General features: G+C 42.8%; 1 protein-coding gene across 2 annotated transcripts in view; it reads left to right on the top strand.

Annotated features, from left to right (window-relative positions):
- Positions 1-18,799, top strand: part of LOC148427884 (neuropilin-2-like) — a 54,836-nt gene that overhangs the window by 24,252 nt on the left and 11,785 nt on the right. For both annotated transcript variants that reach the window (XM_088403558.1, XM_088403568.1), the window contains exons 5-13: positions 1,012-1,167; positions 2,005-2,174; positions 2,755-2,910; positions 8,036-8,180; positions 11,342-11,517; positions 11,864-12,043; positions 12,121-12,265; positions 17,356-17,430; positions 17,509-17,613. In XM_088403558.1, the coding sequence (XP_088259684.1) occupies positions 1,012-1,167; positions 2,005-2,174; positions 2,755-2,910; positions 8,036-8,180; positions 11,342-11,517; positions 11,864-12,043; positions 12,121-12,265; positions 17,356-17,430; positions 17,509-17,613 (1,308 nt within the window). The remainder of the gene's footprint in view (positions 1-1,011; positions 1,168-2,004; positions 2,175-2,754; positions 2,911-8,035; positions 8,181-11,341; positions 11,518-11,863; positions 12,044-12,120; positions 12,266-17,355; positions 17,431-17,508; positions 17,614-18,799) is intronic.

The following is an 18,799-nucleotide window of genomic DNA, read 5'->3' as shown; positions in this document are numbered from 1 at the left end:
CGCTTTGATGTGTGGCCTCGCTTTGCATTCCTTTGGGTTACATATAGGAAACATTATTTCACAGCGGCGTCCGAAAGTGCTTCGGTACCTCCGAGGAGCAACCGTTTCTCATGCACCTCTTCCCTTCATCGCCTGCCTCGATGTCCTTAGCTCTCATCACCTCATGTTTCCTTCTTACCCCGGATGAGAGTGAGTGCCTCCATGGGACTCTATTTGGTTCCAATGAGAGGTGCTGAATGTCAGGAAATGACAAAGCAAAATTTGTTTTTGTAAAGCGCTTTGATTTTGTGCCCATCAAGGCGTAATTACTGCTGGGTCACTGCTGAAAACCACATTAGTTTGACGAAATGGCACTTTCGCACCTCGCTTGCACGTTTGTCTTCTCCTTGCTTTTTTGTCAAAATAAAAAAAAAAAGACAGGGAACAGGTTTGCGCTAATATTTCCATATTTAGTTTCTATAAAAGGGGAGCCGGTTTAATTTGTTTTTCAATTGGGTATAGTTGTAAATTTGGAAGCTCTTGCATGCAGACATTCAAAGAAGAAGACTTAGAAGGCGAATTAGAAGGAAATCTTTAACTGTAGCCCAGTTTCAGTGAGCCTAGTCCCCAGGCGTGAAAAGGGGCTTGGCAGACAAGAAGGAAGGGTGAAGAATCTGGCGTCCGGCAAGGGAGCACGTCTCCAGACTCCTGTAATCCTCACTACTTTGGTGTGCGCGCGCACGCAGTTGATCCCAGAGCAGCTTGCAATAAGGCGGGGATTCGAGTCTCCCTGCTGGGTCTGGCTAAGACACACAGAAGGATGGAGGCATGGAGAGGGGAGAAAAGGGCATCAGGAAGGGCAAATATGACGTGGAGATGATGGCAAATCACTAACAGAATCCAAGTTGTTGTTTTTTTTTTTCCCATCATATATACCCAAAACACCAACAACCATCTCCAACAGAACAAAAGTTAAGTTAAAAAAAAAAATCAAACCGTCTAAGCTGTCTAACTTAATGTGTTTATCTGCAGTGTCGCCGCTTATTGGGCGGTACTGTGGTACAAAGATCCCTCCAGAGATTCAATCGTCCTCTGGCCTGCTGTCCCTTTCCTTTCACACCGACATGGCGGTGGCCAAAGATGGCTTTTCTGCCCGGTACAACATGACGCGGAAAGAAGTTAGCGAATGTGAGTACAGGATGTCTCCTCATCCATGTGTGTGCGCGCGCGTATGTTTTTGCTCGGAAGGTTTGTTTACCTGCTCATATTAAATTTGTCCCTCCGCACATCTTCCGACACTCCTTTTTCTTTCGACACTTTGCCCTCTGTGATACGGAATTATGGAACGGCCAAAAAGGGGCAAACATTTTTGACTGGCAAACTCTTTCGCACATACTTCCAAGTACATTCAAACATTCGCTTGAAGCTCCTTTCAAATACATTACGTATACTTCCGGATGCCTTTGAACATAGTTGTAGTCTAAATGTGTAAAACATTGCATTTTTTTTCCCCAAAACGCCACCTGGCATTGACTTGCAAACTCATTGAAATCATACACTACATCATACAACCATCTACATGTTTGTATACTGAAATATATCTCTGTATATATTTGAAATCTATTGGCAAAGTATAAGCCAGTGCTAAAAAAAAACAAACATTCACAAGAAATTATGGGGAAAAAAAAGTCTCATAGAAATCAAGTACTAGAATCATGATGATTTAAGCGTATGCAGTACTGTACATTCTGAATAAATCATCTTTACTCCATCAATTTCAGACTATATTGGTATCAAGTAGGCCAAAAGCTTTAATCCAATCCCAGAGTTTATCCCTTTAAGAAGCTCTATTTTTCCTAGAATATAAAGGACTTCAACTGAATTCTTCTGATATGACACTGAATATTCTCTCTATGGGTTTACACTCACGTCTTCCAGCCTTATAATCTGTTACGCCATGCCCCCGTCAACCATTCTATGCAACCTTCCACGACAAAAAGATTCCCATTGGTTTCTCTTTGCCAGCGTTTCACTGTAGCATGGCGCTTGGCATGGAGTCAGGAAAGATCAGCGACGACCAGATCAGCGCCTCCACAACCTTCTATGACAACCGCTGGTTGCCACGCCAGGCTCGCCTCAATAACCACGACAACGCCTGGACGCCGTCAGAAGACAGCAATAAAGAGTACATCCAGGTCTGACAACGCACCTTTCCATATCCTGAATCGTCTGGAATACTGTGTTTTGACACAGTATAGTTTCCCACCAACTCCGAAACACAAGCAAAAATAGAGTGTGTCTTATTGACAAAGATGCAGTAAGCAGCTGTGACAGTGTAGAAGCATGCTCAGAGGGAACTGCAAACTGACGATAAGGAAGCGCTCTTAACTCCCGCGCACTTTTACTCCGTGCAGGATATTTATATTTATATACCGTAGATGCAAATATGCAAGCGAGAGCGCCGTGATGGATGAAGGCATTTCAGAGTATCCCATTCAACTATTACGCCATTGATCTTGGCATCAGGCGTTCTTCTTCATTTTCCCATGACTGTGCCCGTACACAAGCGCCAGCGTGGTTTCCCGCGCATTGTCCATCCACGGCTGTCTGCGTGACAAATAGAAACGGAGGCCGGTTACCTTGGCTATCGCCAATTCTGAGCATCATAAATCCCCCAGCAGACGCTTTGCGGTTGCTCCTTTCCCATCTATCATTCGCTATGAAGAAACCCTAAGATATTTTATATTCAATGTTCCCTTTTCCTCCTCCTTCAAGGTTGACCTCCACTTCCTGAAGGTGTTGACGGGCATTGCCACCCAGGGGGCCGTTTCCAAAGAGACTCAAAAGTCTTACTATGTTACCACCTTCAAGCTGGAGGTCAGCACTAACGGGGAGGACTGGATGATGTATCGGCACGGCAAGAATCACAAGGTACGTAATCACATGTACACACAATTCACGTCTTTTACACAGCGAAAAAACAGCCACGTGGATGATAGCTCGCGTGTGCTTTTTTTGCTCATTGTTCCAAAAGCTTTGCTTTCGGAGAAAACGGTCTATTGTAATGTCGTGAAACATTGGAAGTTATGCTGAAGCCTTTCACTTTAGCAATATATTCTGTACTACTGTGGTACAGAAGAGTACAGAGTAGTATAGCAGCAGTAATACGTTTGACATTTTGAAGGACTGGCTAAAACAGACCACTGTGCAACAGAAATGAACTTCTTGGTGCGAACAGAGCCTGTCTCCACGAGTGACACTAACGTGCATTAAATTCCTCAAGCTTGTATTCCCAGATCATGACATTGGTCATGTGGCAAAAAAAAAAAAAAAGAAAAAAAAAGAGATGATAGGAAGGAGGAAGAGATGGAGATAACGACAGACGCGGATGAAGCTGACAAACAAGTACAATGGGGTGCTCTGTGTGCCCTTCTGGGTGTGTTATCTGTCATCTTTCTCACATTGCCACCAGTTTGTATATACAGTAAATGTATGTGCAGTACTGGATGTGATTATGGCGCATTCCATGGTCTCCATTTTTTATATCTGGGTTGAGGTCATCTTTGTTTTTTATTTTTTGTAGGAAAACGGAATGGGGTGAGGGGGGGATAGTAGTTCTGTGGAAGGGTTAATCCACAGACACACACACACTTACACATTTACCAGTGATGACCCCTTCTGCGCCAGCCACTGATTAGTTTGGGTGGGGCCGGCGGGGGGTATCTCATGTGGAGATTACCAAGTGCAATTTACTTTAAAGGAAGCAACAACATCTGTGGGGTTTGTTCAAAACCCTCAACATTCGTAACCTTTAACCACTGACTTATTGCCCTGCTCTGCTCACCTTTCTGAGAAAAAAAATGCATTATTTATTTTTATTAGTAGTAACTTATCAAATGAAAAAAATGACTGCAATTCAAATCAATGCAAAGCAAAATGTGGCAACAGCAAACTGAGTGAAGTGGCTTTTCACCAGCCGGGTTTCTCCCGTGGTCCCGGTGGGCCACATTCAAATCTACTGTGAATGGTAATCCATCATCCACGCAGTACAAACTCTCGGTTAGCCGTCCTAAGCCCCCCAAAGAGCTTTTAAGTGGTTGAAGCTCATTTTCCATCGGGGGGTCCTGTAATGACGAAGAATTTACTTCTGTAATTGTCATTTAACACCGTGCTCAAGAGCATACTGCGGCTTTGGATGGCTTGCTCAAGTGAATGCCTGGCGCTCGCATGTCCGAGTGAGAGTCTGCTGCTTTATACACTTTTTTTTCTAAGGCGCACCCGATATGTTTTCCCAATGCCATCCTCGTGGACAGTTGCATTGTTTTATGACTTCTTCTTCCATTCTTTTGGAAATTTGAGCAGAAATTGCGATACACGTAATTTGTTCACGTTACATGCGAGCCTTTCTTATTTTGAGGGGAAAAGTAAATACGTCAGGTAATATCCCTTCTTAAATGAAGAACATTTCTCAATTTAAAAATACAACAGTAAAAATCCCTTGCACTATCCAAGCATCTTTATAAAAAGTCCAACTTTACAATGGGGAGAAGAATTATACATTTGAAAAAAGTAAAATCATATGACAACGTAATTAATGAATTTTTATTTGATATTCCAAATAAAATGAGGACAATTTGACTACAACTAAAAAAAAAAAAGTCACAAATTTGCAGTGTGTTTGTGTCTTTCAGCATGTGTTTTTACAACGGTCTTTGTTTCTACCTGACACTCATGTGACGCGCTGATTTCATATCACATCATTCTCGCATGTACGACATTCCTCTGCGAGATGTTAGCCCACGTATTTAGCGCTCTCACAAACACATACGTTCACACGCTTGAGCGCACACAACATACACCCGCTCCCTCTCAGGGCCCAGAGCAGCAAGCGGCCAGCTGGAACCGCTTCCTGCTGTCAACATCTTCATAGCAAAACCGAGGAAGGGAGAGGAGTAGAGGTCATGGCTGCACAGGCTGAGAAAGAGGAAACAAATGGGAGGAGAAGGAAGCTGGAAGGGCACAAAGAAAGATGGAGGAAAAATACTAAAGATAGAACCATCAGTCGGATAATATGTTGTGCGGAGTTCACGCGTCTCCTTGTGGTTTTCTCAGCAGGAGAGCACTGTTGAGGCTGCGCAGTCCAGACGGACTCACATATGAAAGGAATGCAGGAACGGTACACGAGTGAAGCTGTGATGTTCGTAAACACAGCGTTTTTCAGAGCGCTAACAACATTATGTGAAATGAGGCCTGTGTTGGGGTGCACAGGAATGTTTTGACTTTTTGCTTGCTTGTCCACAATAGTCAATCTTCGAAGCATTCGGCTGGTTGTTTTTTTTACGTTTCCATCCTGCTCTTGGTGTTACCAGCTCCTTGAGAGCAATGCCATCATTTCTGGTCTTGATGGTGCCACTAGCAAGGCCAGCATAAAAACACAACAAAATCGTGCTGGTTAATGCTAGTTGCACCCTCCGTCGTGACCTGGTTTTCCACAAAGGTCATCAATAGTTAAATACCCATAGTCCGCATCCAGTCTGGCGGCTACATGCAGTCTATGTGTGCGTATACATGTAGTGAGCTTTCCACAGCGAGTTCGTTATATTTTTATGACTCTCCACACCAGGAGACACAACACGACCGCTTGAATTATTCAATTCACTTTGCCGGCAAGTGACACAACCTGTGACCGCACCGCGGTCGTCAAGCAGATTACAGCACAGCATTTTGAACCCAATTTTTTTGTCTTTGAAGTAGCTTTCTTGAAAAAAGTGACACTCCCATCAACAAGTTAGTCAATGAGCAACCATCTGCTTCCCAGAGGCAACGGCCTTTAACCTTTGAAGCGCTGAGGTCGGGTGCTGTGACAATAGCCAGGAGGAAGTAGAGGAAACTGAACCGCCATCTTTTCTCGGGGCGGGAGCCGGCACCTCCCGCCTTTGACTTTTCTGACGAAAGTGACGAATCTCTAGTTTTTTTGTTTTTTTTTTAATGAGGTTGTGTTCTATGTTCTCAACTCTCGATAGCTCATTTGTCTTCCTGGGTCATTTAGCCTATGGAAATATTTGGTCGTATGGCCAATATGCAAGGGCAAAAATAGACATGAGCATTTAGTTATGGTAGGCGTATCGGATTCCGTTTTGCTGTCATGTCTGCTGTCCCATTTTCATTTTCAAACTATGAAACATTCTCATGATCCGTGCTGATGGAAATTCCATTTAATTTGCCATTTGATGCTCTGATAGTTTATTTCCTGTCCCAGTGATGAAGCAGCTCATTGTATATTCCGCTTGCCCTGCCCCCTCTGCATGTGTTCTTTCGTCTCATCAAAATAAGCGCAGTGCACGCCTGATGCTTTTGATCAAATGCATTGTTTCTGTTTTTGTTTTGTTTTTCAAAACTTCAACACCTTGGGAGGACCTGAATACCCTCCTCCGAAAAGAGAATAGACCAGCATGGTTTTGTTGCGTTTGCCCAGCAAGACCAACAGCAAAAGCACAACAAAATCCGCCCAGATCTCAAGACCCAAACGCTTCGGTCAACCCGCTGTGACACAGCCAAATTAGGATTTGCAATAAAAAATATTGAACTCGTACGTTTGTGTTTGTCAATCAAAACACTCCACACCCAGGGACAATTACTCAGGAGACTCGTGACTTCCCAGACTGTAATAGAAGGGTTTGTGTACTTTAGAGTTGCTGCCCTCGATGACACTTTCTCACGTGACCTTTCTCTTCTGCGGATAAGTTTTCAACCGAAGACATATCTGTAGTCCTTTTTAAATTTTCCCATATTCCCACCCCATAACTCTTTGTTTCGAATATCTGTAAGCAGCAAAGTCAGAGCCATTGTGTAAGCGCGTGTGGGTGTTTGCATAACTTTCAAAAGAGCTCACATCCACTGTTTGGCCTTTTAGGTCACCATGATGGTTGCTGGTCACTTGTCCACCAGCAGACCCAGCACAGATAGCCCACTTTTCTGTTCAAACACATGACTGGCTTGTATAACCGCTGTCAGCTCCACTTGATTAAATCAGCCCATGACTGAAATCAAATAAAACCAGAGAGTAACAATTCGAAGTCATATCATATGTCCCATCAGTCCGAGAGGCATTAGCCAGAATAGGAATATTGCAAATAGGGCCTTTTACACCAGCATGTCAAAGAAGTATTTTGAGGCACTTTTCATCTTTTTATTTCCATGTTTTTCTCATTGGACCGCAGAAGTCATCCTTTCATCCTTCTTTGTTGTGATGCTTGGCCACAACATGACCAGTTGAATGGCACTTAACTGTCTTGCAGCTAAACTTCCTCATTGTGTGTTTTCAATTAGTGTTGAGAAATGCACAAATACACAAAGGGGAAGTGATCGACTACAAGGAAGCTGTGTGTGTGTGTGTGTGTGTGTGTGTGTGTGTGTGTGTGTGTGTGTGTGTGTGTGTGTGTGTGTCTGAGAGAGCATGAAAGACTCATGAAACGCCCCCCCTCAGCATCCCAGGATTTCTTTTAGCCCAAAACAGGAGGTAACCCGAGCATGCGGGTTACTTTTGCCCTCACACCCCTGCAGGCCCACCCTGCCACAAAAGGGGGAGAATCCTCAAGCAGAGGGAATGTTGATGCTTCGAGATGAGTTGGATTCCTCATATCCTCACATCCTGACCACCTGGCCGCATTTCCTCTGGTTAATGGCCAATCATGTTTGCTCATGTCAGGTCATGTCTCTCTTGCAGCCACCGCAGAGAGGTGTGTGGGGACGTGTGTGTGTGTGAGTTAGTCCCTAAGATCATAAACTGTCATTTATTCTCTTGCTTTCCCAGCCTCATAGAGCCCAAATATTTGACCCCAAAACACAATGACAGCTGGCCTGGTGACATCGGATCCATGTTTGGGTTGTTTCTGCTGTCGGCCTGCGTGTGTGTGCGTGTGTGTGTGTGTAGCCAAGTGAGCCCGTTCACTGTGCATTGAAGTGTGAGGAAATGACAGATAAGACACACCCGCATGAGGGTGAGCACATCAACAGCAAGCAATCTCAGCATGATCGCCTTTGCCTTTGTTCACAGGTTTTCCATGCCAATACGGACCCAGCCGAGGTGGTGCTCAATCGCGTACCCCAGCCCGTTTTGGCCCGTTTTGTGCGTATCCGACCACAAACGTGGCGTAACGGCATCGCCTTGCGCTTCGAGCTCTACGGATGCCAGATTACAGGTATTTAGAAATCAACATAATGTTCTATTGTCTTTGCATGACATGATTACGCATGGAAGACATGTTTTAACATGCCAGACTGTGATGTAAATCAGAATGCTTTAAACCAAGTTGGACACTACAGCAATTTTTTTTTCACTTTTATCAACATTTTGACCCTGGCAAGGGTTTTCTGAATGACATTTACAACAGTTACTGTGTATCGAGGAGGCCATATACTGTACCAGGGACATTGCAAGGCAAGCTTTACTGAGGCGTAGGCCCTCTACTTCAGTAGTCCACAACCCTAGTCTGCAGACCACTCTGTATCAGGCTGGAGAGATATTACATTACAACACGCATATATGTACCAATTGTACGTATTACCACTGCAGAAATCTAACGGATGCTTGCTAGTCCATGAAATATCAGTCGGACCACAAATGGTCAACTGGAAGACAAGTGGTTGGAAACGACTGCCCTATTACATACCTTTCTTCACACATGCGCACATAAACACTCTACCATCCCATAAATGAACCAGCCTTTTGAGAAAATCACTTCCATCCATCCATCCATAGGGTGACGACAAGCGTCGTTAGCTTGCTGGTGCCTCACCAAGCCATCTTTGGGTAGTAGGCAGGGGACACCCGGAACCAGTTGCCAGCAAATTGCAGGCTGCACATAGACAAACAACAATTCATGCTTCCAATCACACTGGCGTCCAGTATACCTAGCATGCATGTTTTTAGAACATGGGACGAAGCTGGAGTGCTGGGAGAGAACTCACTTGGGCATGAGGGGAACATGCAAGCTCCACATAGGTGGAACTAACCACTCTTCCACCATGGTGACCGACACTTGAATTCCTCACTCAAAATGCCAAGATTCTTTGTGGCATAAACACAACCTATTCCGTTACGCATTTATATTACCAAAATTTCCGTTTTGAAACGGTGATCTTTGGTGGAACCAAAATAAGAACATATGTTGTTTCGGGTGTTTACGTGGCTGGATGTAACCTGATATCGCCAATATTATATTATTGATTTGGACATTTTTTTTGACCCAATGTAAACATAATCACCAAGCTCTGTATGGTATAAGGAACAGCTATTTTTGTGTAATGAACATGGAGCCTCTAGCATAAAATTGCACGAGACATATCTAGTGTGTTTCTATCCCAAACATAAGTGTCACTAAATATACTGTAAGGCAAAAATAACAAAAAGCAGGAAGACTCAAACACATTTAGGCTACATCAAGCTCCACATACTATATTTTAAACATAGCTCGCCTCAGGCCAATGAAAGGAAAGTATTACTCTCCTTTTCAGTCTTCACTTGTGTCATTTGCCTCTCCCACATTCTGTCTGAGCTCACGCTCTCATCTGCTCCACCCGGCGCCCGTCTTCCCTCTCATGGGTTTAGATTTTTTTGATGTGTCCTCTTTGCTCCTTGAGCGCACCCCATCTGGGAATGAGTAACCATCAATCTTTCATGGGCTGCCTCCACGTCCGCACATGGCATGCTGTGATCCACTTCAGCTGCTAACCACTGCCAGTGAAGTAACTATTAGCATCACAGAACAGGTACATCCATACACTGATCATTCCCAAATGTAGCGGCACGCCCGTTCAAATGTACACACACACACACACACACATCCTTCAAATAAATGATTTATTTCGTCATCCTTTGCAGTGACATAACAGTATGAAACTTTGATCCGTTCTCTTAAACTGTCAGCACAACTAACTTCTCCCTTCCTCCCGTCCTTTCTCATTTCCTGTCTGTCCTCCTCATCTTCTTCTCGCGTCGACGGTTGCTTCACGCTGTCCTTCCCATTGCTGCCACTTGTTCAGTGTTCGCTCTAATTTTCAATGCAATTGAGCATTAACACTAAGTCCCTGAACATGCCTTGAACCGGGGTGAGCGGCATCAGACATGCTTCTTTTAACCTTAACTTGGTCAAATTACGCTATAGTGTAAAAATGATTACATAATATGGTGCGCATTTCAGTGTGAAATGCCTTCTCAGCTTACATATTTTTCTTCACACTCCATCATCCACAAGCTAAATAAATATTTACATATGAAAATGCAAAACGGCAATACGCACATACATTGGCTGTGCGCTGAGAGGGTGAGCAGTGAGCAATTACGCACGCGTGCAGCTCAGAGAAAACGCTGCTTGTGACTTGTCACCTATTCCAGCATCCAGAAGTTGTCATGCCCGCTCGCCTTCAGCTTAATTTCTCTCATGCCATTAGCGATGTTCAGTGGCACTCTTGCCAATGCTTTGATTGAGTTTCATTCCCACAAAACACATTCAATGTGGATGGGTGGGTGAGGGGAGATGATTAATGGGATCCTATTGACGTACAGTGAGATTTTTAAGTGAATCCTGAGGAGACAGAGGCTGTAGCATGCACACACTTTGGAAACAGTTGTCAAAAATAACCTGCCGTGGATCAAAATGGGACGAATACATATGTTGTGGTTATTTATTTAACCCAAAAATGTGGTTTAAATTAACGACCCATAAAACAAGCCGGAGGGTGTTTTGAAGGTGACTGAATTCGACCCAACATTTTGGCTTAAAGGAATGCTGTAACCCAAAAAGTTGGGGCAATTGTTTTTTCACCCAACAGCTTAGAAACTGTGATCAGAGTACCAAATTCTTGCCAGTTTAGGTTAAGAAAATAAATTAACAAGTCAAATAATGAATAAGTGAAAAATAGAATCTTTGTTTACTTTGATTGTTTTGTTTGATAATATAACAACAGTATGTACATTTTAATAACAGTTGGGTTGGGAAAAAAATTACAGTTTTGGGCCAGTCTGACCCAATGTTTTCTTTTGTACAAAATCTTAGGTCAATTCGACCAAGAAGCGGTTAGTCCCTTTTCGACCCATAATAAACGTTTTGAAAATGCAAGCTTTCACACATCTGACTTAAACAGAGATGCATCTCTATCCCGTTAAGCTTTTGCTCCAGTTTGAACTCCACAGTGCTCAGCGGCTAGTAGTGCTGTGATGTGGTGGAGTTTAACAGCTCCCAATTGGGAAAACTTGTAACAACATGAATGTACGTGTCAGGTCAATAACTCAGTCATGTCCATCCACTCTCCTGAGGTGAAGATGAAAATAATATTGTCCTGTTCTACTCAATGGCCACAGATGCTCCATGCTCCAGGCTGCAAGGCCTGCTGTCCGGCCTGCTGCCTGACAACCAGATCTCGGCCTCATCCAGCAGGGACATGATGTGGAACCCCAGCACAGCTCGTTTAGTGGCCAGTCGCTCCGGCTGGTTCCCGGCGCCTTCACAGCCCCTTGCCGGGGAGGAGTGGCTTCAGGTACGATAACATTGACAAGTATGTGTCAGCTGCAGTCATTACACCATGCCACCAGATTGTGCGAATCTTTTTCATGTTCATATTCATGGATTGTTTACCAAGAAATGAAAATAAGCAATGCATAAAATCCTATATCCCAGGTTTATATTTAAAATGAAGATGTGATTGGTTCGCACCGTTCCCTGCCTACTCTCTGGCAAATGTTTTTGTGGACCGTGGTTTAGTTGTTTTTGCGTTTTTATTGTGTTCACTAGCAAACAAGCACAGGCCAATGAAAGCATAATCTCAAGCTGCTGGTGAACCATAAAAGTATTTTTTCTTCTATTTCATCGTTGAATGGTTCCAGGTGGATCTGGGTGTGCCCAAATCAGTGCGTGGAGTCATCACCCAGGGAGCAAGGGGGGGAGATGCAGCAAGTGGAGGAACAACAGAGAACCGGGCTTTTGTCCGGAAGTACAAAGTTGCATATAGCCTAAATGGAAAAGAATGGAATTTCATCATGGACAGAAAGACCAGCCAACCCAAGGTGGGTGTCCACAACACGATGAATATTGTGTTTGTTGGAGCTTACTCTTTGTGTGAACCTGTGTTTATTTGCTCCAGATTTTTGAGGGAAACACACACTATGATACCCCAGAGCTGCGTCATTTTGATGAGACGGTGGCCCAGTACATCAGACTGTACCCTGAGCGGTGGTCTCCAGCCGGGATTGGGATGAGATTGGAAATTCTGGGTTGTGACCTTCCCGGTAAGGAGATTCTCCTACTATGACTGAGAATCACTGTGGACCGAAGGTAGAACTTTGGTCTGTATTCGAGTTAGAAAAACAAATACAAACATAAAAACAATTGAGCCTAGTGTTTTGACTGAAACCAGAGAACCCGTACTCGTGCACCAAAGCGGGCCTGCCCCTCATCACTCTAATATGTAGCTGTATCACTGATGTTGACTAGTTTTAGTTTGCTGTCTGTATTGTTAAAGGATTAATGGATGCTTCCCTCCCGGTTGGTTGTTGGTTCATCTAGCCTATATGCCAGATGGCCAGTCCCGCCCTGGCTTGGAAAGCAGGAAGGCATGGCAGCAGGGTCGCAAAAACAAATTTCTTTTCCAAAATACTCAGAAAAATCAAATGTAAAGTAGTTTAGCAGAGAGAAAGAAACCAGAGCTTAAAAACAAGCAAGTTTATGAGACAACAAGAAGAACCTAGACAAGACACGAGTGCCTGAGGGAGCTAATTGGGAAACAAAACACGAGACCGGGCCGACAAGACCCGGTGGACACCAAACCCTAATGAGCTCGACTGGATATGCAAAAAGTGACACCGGAAAAACATGACAAAACTAAACAATATTGCTCTCATTTTTAGATTCCATTTGCTGTTATTAATTTAATTTTAACGAACGAAACATTATTTAATTAGGATGTTTATTGTAATACCACATTTTGTCATTTGTTCTATATATTGAAAAAAATAACACATTATTTAATAAAATAAATGAATACATGCACAATACAAACACAAGCCTTTGAAGCAAAATGGCTGAAAATAGTGAAGCTTTTGTCTGACAAACACGGATCTTTCGCACCCATTGCAAATTTGAAGAGCCTGCACATAACTGATTCAGCCTGATATGTTTTGAAATTATTTCACCTGGAAAAAATGACTTCTCTTCAAGTTTCCAGAAACATGCACCAGTACCAGGAGGGAGTGGACAGAGTTTGTGTTTCAGGAATGCATCCCCAGAGAGACGTTTCGGCATAGTCTGCTTTCCAGATGTGTGTGGCACACACACACACACACCGACACCGATACATGCTCATACATCTACTTGCACAAGCACACATATGGACTTTCCCTGTTCGCCACTCCCTCTTGAGCCTGAACAGGATGAGTGGTGCTGTGTTGCATAGCCATGCATGTCATATACGTAAAACACTCACATCAAGCAAACCACCGAGAGATACAGTACAGAATACGCAGACGATATCATTCCCCGGGCAATTTTAATGGGTGACGGTTGTGAACAGAAGCAGTGCAGAAAGATCATCATACAAGTTTATAAGTAAGGTGAACCATTTCTAATGTTGAGGGTCACACTTTGCTCCAAACTCAACAGGACCACTAATCCCAGCTTGTGAATCTTCCATTTTCCCCTGGGTGGTTTATTTTGTGCTTCTGCCTTCATTCACTTTCATTTTCACATTCATTTTCTATATCTGAAACTGGTGCTTGAGTCCTGTGACAGTCAAGTCGAATAAGATCCTTTTCACCATCCCAACATATGGTTGCACTTCTTTTCCCCTCGGGGCCCCGTGCGTGGGTTCATAATCTTGTTCATCTTTTCTCTCATCCACCCCATCTCACTTGCGCGTGCACACATCACCGCTTTTGCAAATGTACTCTCCAAAAAATGCAAAATGCATGATGATGATTTCAGTATGAGAGCACGATTGTTCAAGGATAACTGCATACAGAAATAATGAAATGTCTCTTTGTCAAGATGTGCAAAGCTACTTGCTAATTTGCCGACTTTGAAGGATCTCAAATCAAGAACATATTTTAGTTTGAATAACATTTGTAACTTGAGCAAATGACTCCTTGCGTGTTGCCGCTCTGTGTGTGTTACATGCTTTTGGCTGGTACCAACATCCAACATTTGGAAACATTTTATATGAATGGTACAAGAGCACCATAATGTCCATATCCACAATTATGTTTGGAAAATAAGCAAACAAATTTACATTTAAATCAAGTTCTAACTATTTTCCAAACTTAAGGATGAGGGCGCCACGTGCGGCTCTGAAGCACTACACTTCATCTAAGACAACATTTCTTTGCAGAAGGCCATTTTCTGCACTACAAAGCACGCATATAGTGTGTGACTAATTCCATGTTCGCATCGAGAACTGTAGCTCAGTGTGAACTAGGCGCGTTTTTAGCACGTAAACATCCACCGGCACACTATCGCACAAGTCGGTCTTATTCCCATTGCCCATGACACTCCTGTCACCCGGGAAAGGTCAACACATTTACACTGTGACCTTTGAAAGCACTGTGCTCTCAGGAGCTGGGGAGAATTTTAATGGACTACAAGGCATTATCTTCTCTGTGTTTTGACACGCAGTTGTGTGTGCGTGTGTGTTTACACACCGGCAAGCAGGTTACAATTAGGCATTCGGATCATTCCAAGGTCTTACCCCAAAAACCCAGAGGGCCAAACGGTTACACTTGATTAAAAACAGCAAAGGGCAGCGCAAGATGCAAAAGGAAGCGCTTGATTCTGAAAGCGTCCTGCCGTAACACTGACAGACAAGCGTCTCATTAAGTGGCTAATGACTGGCATAAAGGATGCGACACAGCGTTAATGTCAGGAGCCTTCGCCAACTGCGGCAGCGCTTTTCATGTCAGCCATCTCGGCAGTTGGGGATTGGTCACGGTCCCTTTCACGGGAAGTTTCTTTAAGTAGACCAACTGTGTGTCACGCTGTGTTTGTTCCCCCCTGTGCCTTTCATGGTTGTTTAAGGATGTTGCAAGTCATTCAGAGTGGAGCATCATCAGTCGTAGCCTTCTAATTGGGCTCAAGCAACACAACATTAGGTACCACTGCAGGGAGCTAGAGACAAAGGCCACTTTTCAATCATAACGTCAGAGATACGTGAGAATTAGTATTGTCAAGCTTCGGAATACAGCTGTACACGATAGGCATGTGTGCATGAGGGAAAGTGAAATCATTTAATGCACGTCAGTTCAGAAATTAGTTTGTTGAGCTTTGCAACACTTGACTTTTTACTTATAGTGGTGACATATGTAAAGCTTGAAATTTTCCATCAAAAATGAAGACAGTAGAAGTTATTCCCATTTATAAAACTGGAGAGAGGCATCCATTGAGCAATAAACGACATTGAAGACGTTAAAAAAGCCTATGCCTACGCAGACTTGACAATTTCATTGAGAAACATAATCTTTTAGGGGAAAACTAATCCAGCTTCAGAGACCAAGGAGCACCTTCATGGCAGTAATGGAACTTACATGTTATCTTATCTTACATAGATAACAAAGAATATGTTTTAAAAGATCTTCAACACATTTGATACATTTGACACAGTACGTTCATCAATAAATTTGAAAAATATGGAACATGAGGTTCATCGTTTGAATGGACGGTAGGTCATTTCGAAAATAAATCCCAGCATGTGCTTTTTAATAACATGCAACCAAATTTATTGAAGATCACTCATGGTGTTCCCTGATGGTCCATGTTAGGCCCTAAACAATTCACATTGTTTGTGAAAGATGTCTGCTATGTCCCAAAACTAAAAGTATCCTATTTGACGTATCTCTCTACTGCTCTGAAACAGCTTTTCTGACTTTTGTCAAAGATGAAGTCATTAAGTCAAAGTCAAAGTCAAGTTTATTGTCAATTTCTTCACATGTGCTTAACATACAAAGAAATCGAAATAGCGTTTCTCACTATCCTCTGCGTTTTACATGTACACAAGACAACGCATTGTCGGGAGAGCGAGGGGCCGCTGCGTATACACGCGCCGCCATCTTATGTATGTGGCAGTACTGAATTATTCATCATATTTATATACTTTAAAATCTTTTAACCTAGTAGAATTCATAAAAGCACAAATTATGTACAAAGTACACGATAACATTCTGTCCCACAATGTTCAGAAGCCATTTGAAGTGGGAGTTGCTACCATCCAAGGGTATTTACAAAACATTTAAAATAAAAAACAATATCAAGCAAAAATGTGTTAAAAAAGTGTTAAATAGGAAAATATCATTGGAACTAGCCAGCAAAAGTAGGATTTACTTGCGTTCCGTTCAAAACGATGTTCAAAATAGAATTCAACCAAAAAATGACATAAAATTAGATGAGTGTGGTACCATTGTAGAATTTTTGTAATATGTATTTGGTATGCATGAATTTGAGCAAAATCAAATTATTTGTTTGGGTACGAGGGTGTAATGAGCTTGGTTGTGTGCTCATGTACTTCATGTACAATACGCTGTCCGTACATGCACGCATGTGTAACTGATATGATTGGATTGGTAATGAACAGGAAATGTATGTAAGGATGTGTGGATGGATGTATGGATGGATGGATAGATGGATAGATAGATATAGTGTGAATGTTTTTTTGTTTTTTTTTGTCTCTGTGTGCCCTGCAGTTGGCAGGCAATCAGTCCAGGGTGTCCCCTGCCTACTGCCTACCTACCTGCTGGCTCAATAGAATGAAAAGAGTTTTAAAACTTCAGATGACGGATTTGAATCATCGCCACTCTCAGCAAAAGCATGAGGGAAGATTATCTGTACCCAAACCACCCCCCCCCCCCCCCCCCCCCACCAAAAAAAAAAAAAATGTTCATTTGCTATTTGTACCACTCAAATGCTTTACCACGACCAGTTGCCAGGCAACCAACACAGACCCCAGGAAGTGTCTGCTCTCAGCCAAGAAATAATCTGACACGTAGCCCACTGTAATATTCTCAATTGTCAAGTTCTCACTTTGGGTTTATATGTGTTAAAATCAGCACTAGGGGCAGTAAAAGTACGCTTTCTTTCTGTGCGGTTAATAGACTTAGGGTGGTTGTTAGCCTGAGAGTGGAATTTAATCGTAATTGCCGGCAAGAAGGCAAGAGATCTTACATTTTTAAAATGCGACAACTAAAATGAATTCTATCCATTGTCTTTGAAAACTAAAGCCTATCCCAGCTGATTTAGGGTGACGGCAATATAAGATATTCCTATCCTGCCGGGTGTTTGCATTTGGTTGCTTCATCTGATTTGTGAAATCTAACAGCTGAGGATTTTGTTGTTCATGCAGAAATCACCACGCCAGCCGACACGGCCACGCCCACTCCTCCTGCTCAGACTACCACCGTCATTGCGTCCACCACTGGTAACAGCAAACTGTTGGGAGATAAATCGGGCTCCCCTCTTGCTAGCTCTCACTGTTGTTCTTCTTTCGACTCAACAGTCGCCACCCTTCCACCAGCAGACGGTGTGTGTGATTTTGAGCATGGCCTGTGTGGGTGGATGCACGACCCCAGCGCCCCTCTCCTCTGGTCCCTGCACAGCCATGGTAAGTGCTCTTATCAGTCCTGCTGCCTGCTCAGCTGTCAAGGAGCTGATTGTTTTTTTTCCTCCATATATTGAGTTTTTCATGGTCAGAGGGTCTACATGGAAATATACGGAAGGTTGGAACTGCTAATGAGGAGTGAACCTAAAGTATTGGAGTGGTTCACTCATTCGAACATACAGCGAGTATCTTCAAACATTGTTATGGGTTAAATGTTCATGACAAAGCATTTTTTCCCCATAATGCCACAAACTTGCACATGCTCAAATTTTACTCTTTTTTTTTTTTTTTTTTTTTTTTTTTTTTTTTTTTTTTTTTTTTTAAGCATTTGGCCTATATTATTCTAAAATGTTAAGTCTCATGTGTTTTCAGACCATAATGCGCACAGGACTATAGGGCACAGTCTGAATGAACAGGTCTAATTTTTAACATTTCCAAACATCTAATCCACTGGCTGTTGACACATTTACATATGGGATAGGCCTTCTTGCTTATAAGACCCACTGCTATATAACAAATTTTGTTATGTTATGAAAAACAAAAAAAACCCAAAACAAACAAACAAAAAAACTAAACAATTGAAGCATCGGTGGGCCTCATGCACTGCAGACAAAAGTAAAACTAGAAAAAAAAGAAACCATGTTTTCTTACTTGAGATTTGAATGTATTGGTATAATTTAGGTCAAATGCTTTAAAGTGACAATATGTAATATTTAGACCGTTATTCATTTGGAAAAGCCACTATAAATTTCAATAAGGTGTAAATAAATGTGTTCTATCCAACAACATATATTTTTATATATATTTGTAGGTCCAGTAATCGCTGTTTATTTTACGGGGGGGGGGGGGGGGGGGGGGGCAGTCATGTTTCTTTTAGCTACAGAAGGTGAAGGAGGAAAACTTTCACCAACGTAATTCAAATCATCTTTTAGATGTCAGTTTGAGTCTTGTGTGCAGCCAAACAAGTTCTGTTGTACTATACTGTAGGTCATATGCTGTAAAATTACAATAATATTAATATTAAGACAATTAGTTTTTGAGGAAGTCGGGCACGCCTACAAGACACGTGATATGCTCTTGGCATGACCATCGACCAATGAGAACAGGATACAACTCCGAGGCGGGAGTAGATTAGAACTCCTGCCCTCATTGGTCGATGGTCACGGCGAGGGCCTATCGCGTGTCTTGT

This window comes from Hippichthys cyanospilos, chromosome 2, assembly GCF_059441005.1.
Source record: "Hippichthys cyanospilos isolate Australia breed blue-spotted pipefish chromosome 2, RoL_Hcya_1.0, whole genome shotgun sequence".
In the NCBI taxonomy this organism is placed as follows: Eukaryota; Metazoa; Chordata; class Actinopteri; order Syngnathiformes; family Syngnathidae; genus Hippichthys; species Hippichthys cyanospilos.
This window is presented reverse-complemented; position numbering and strand designations above follow the sequence as displayed.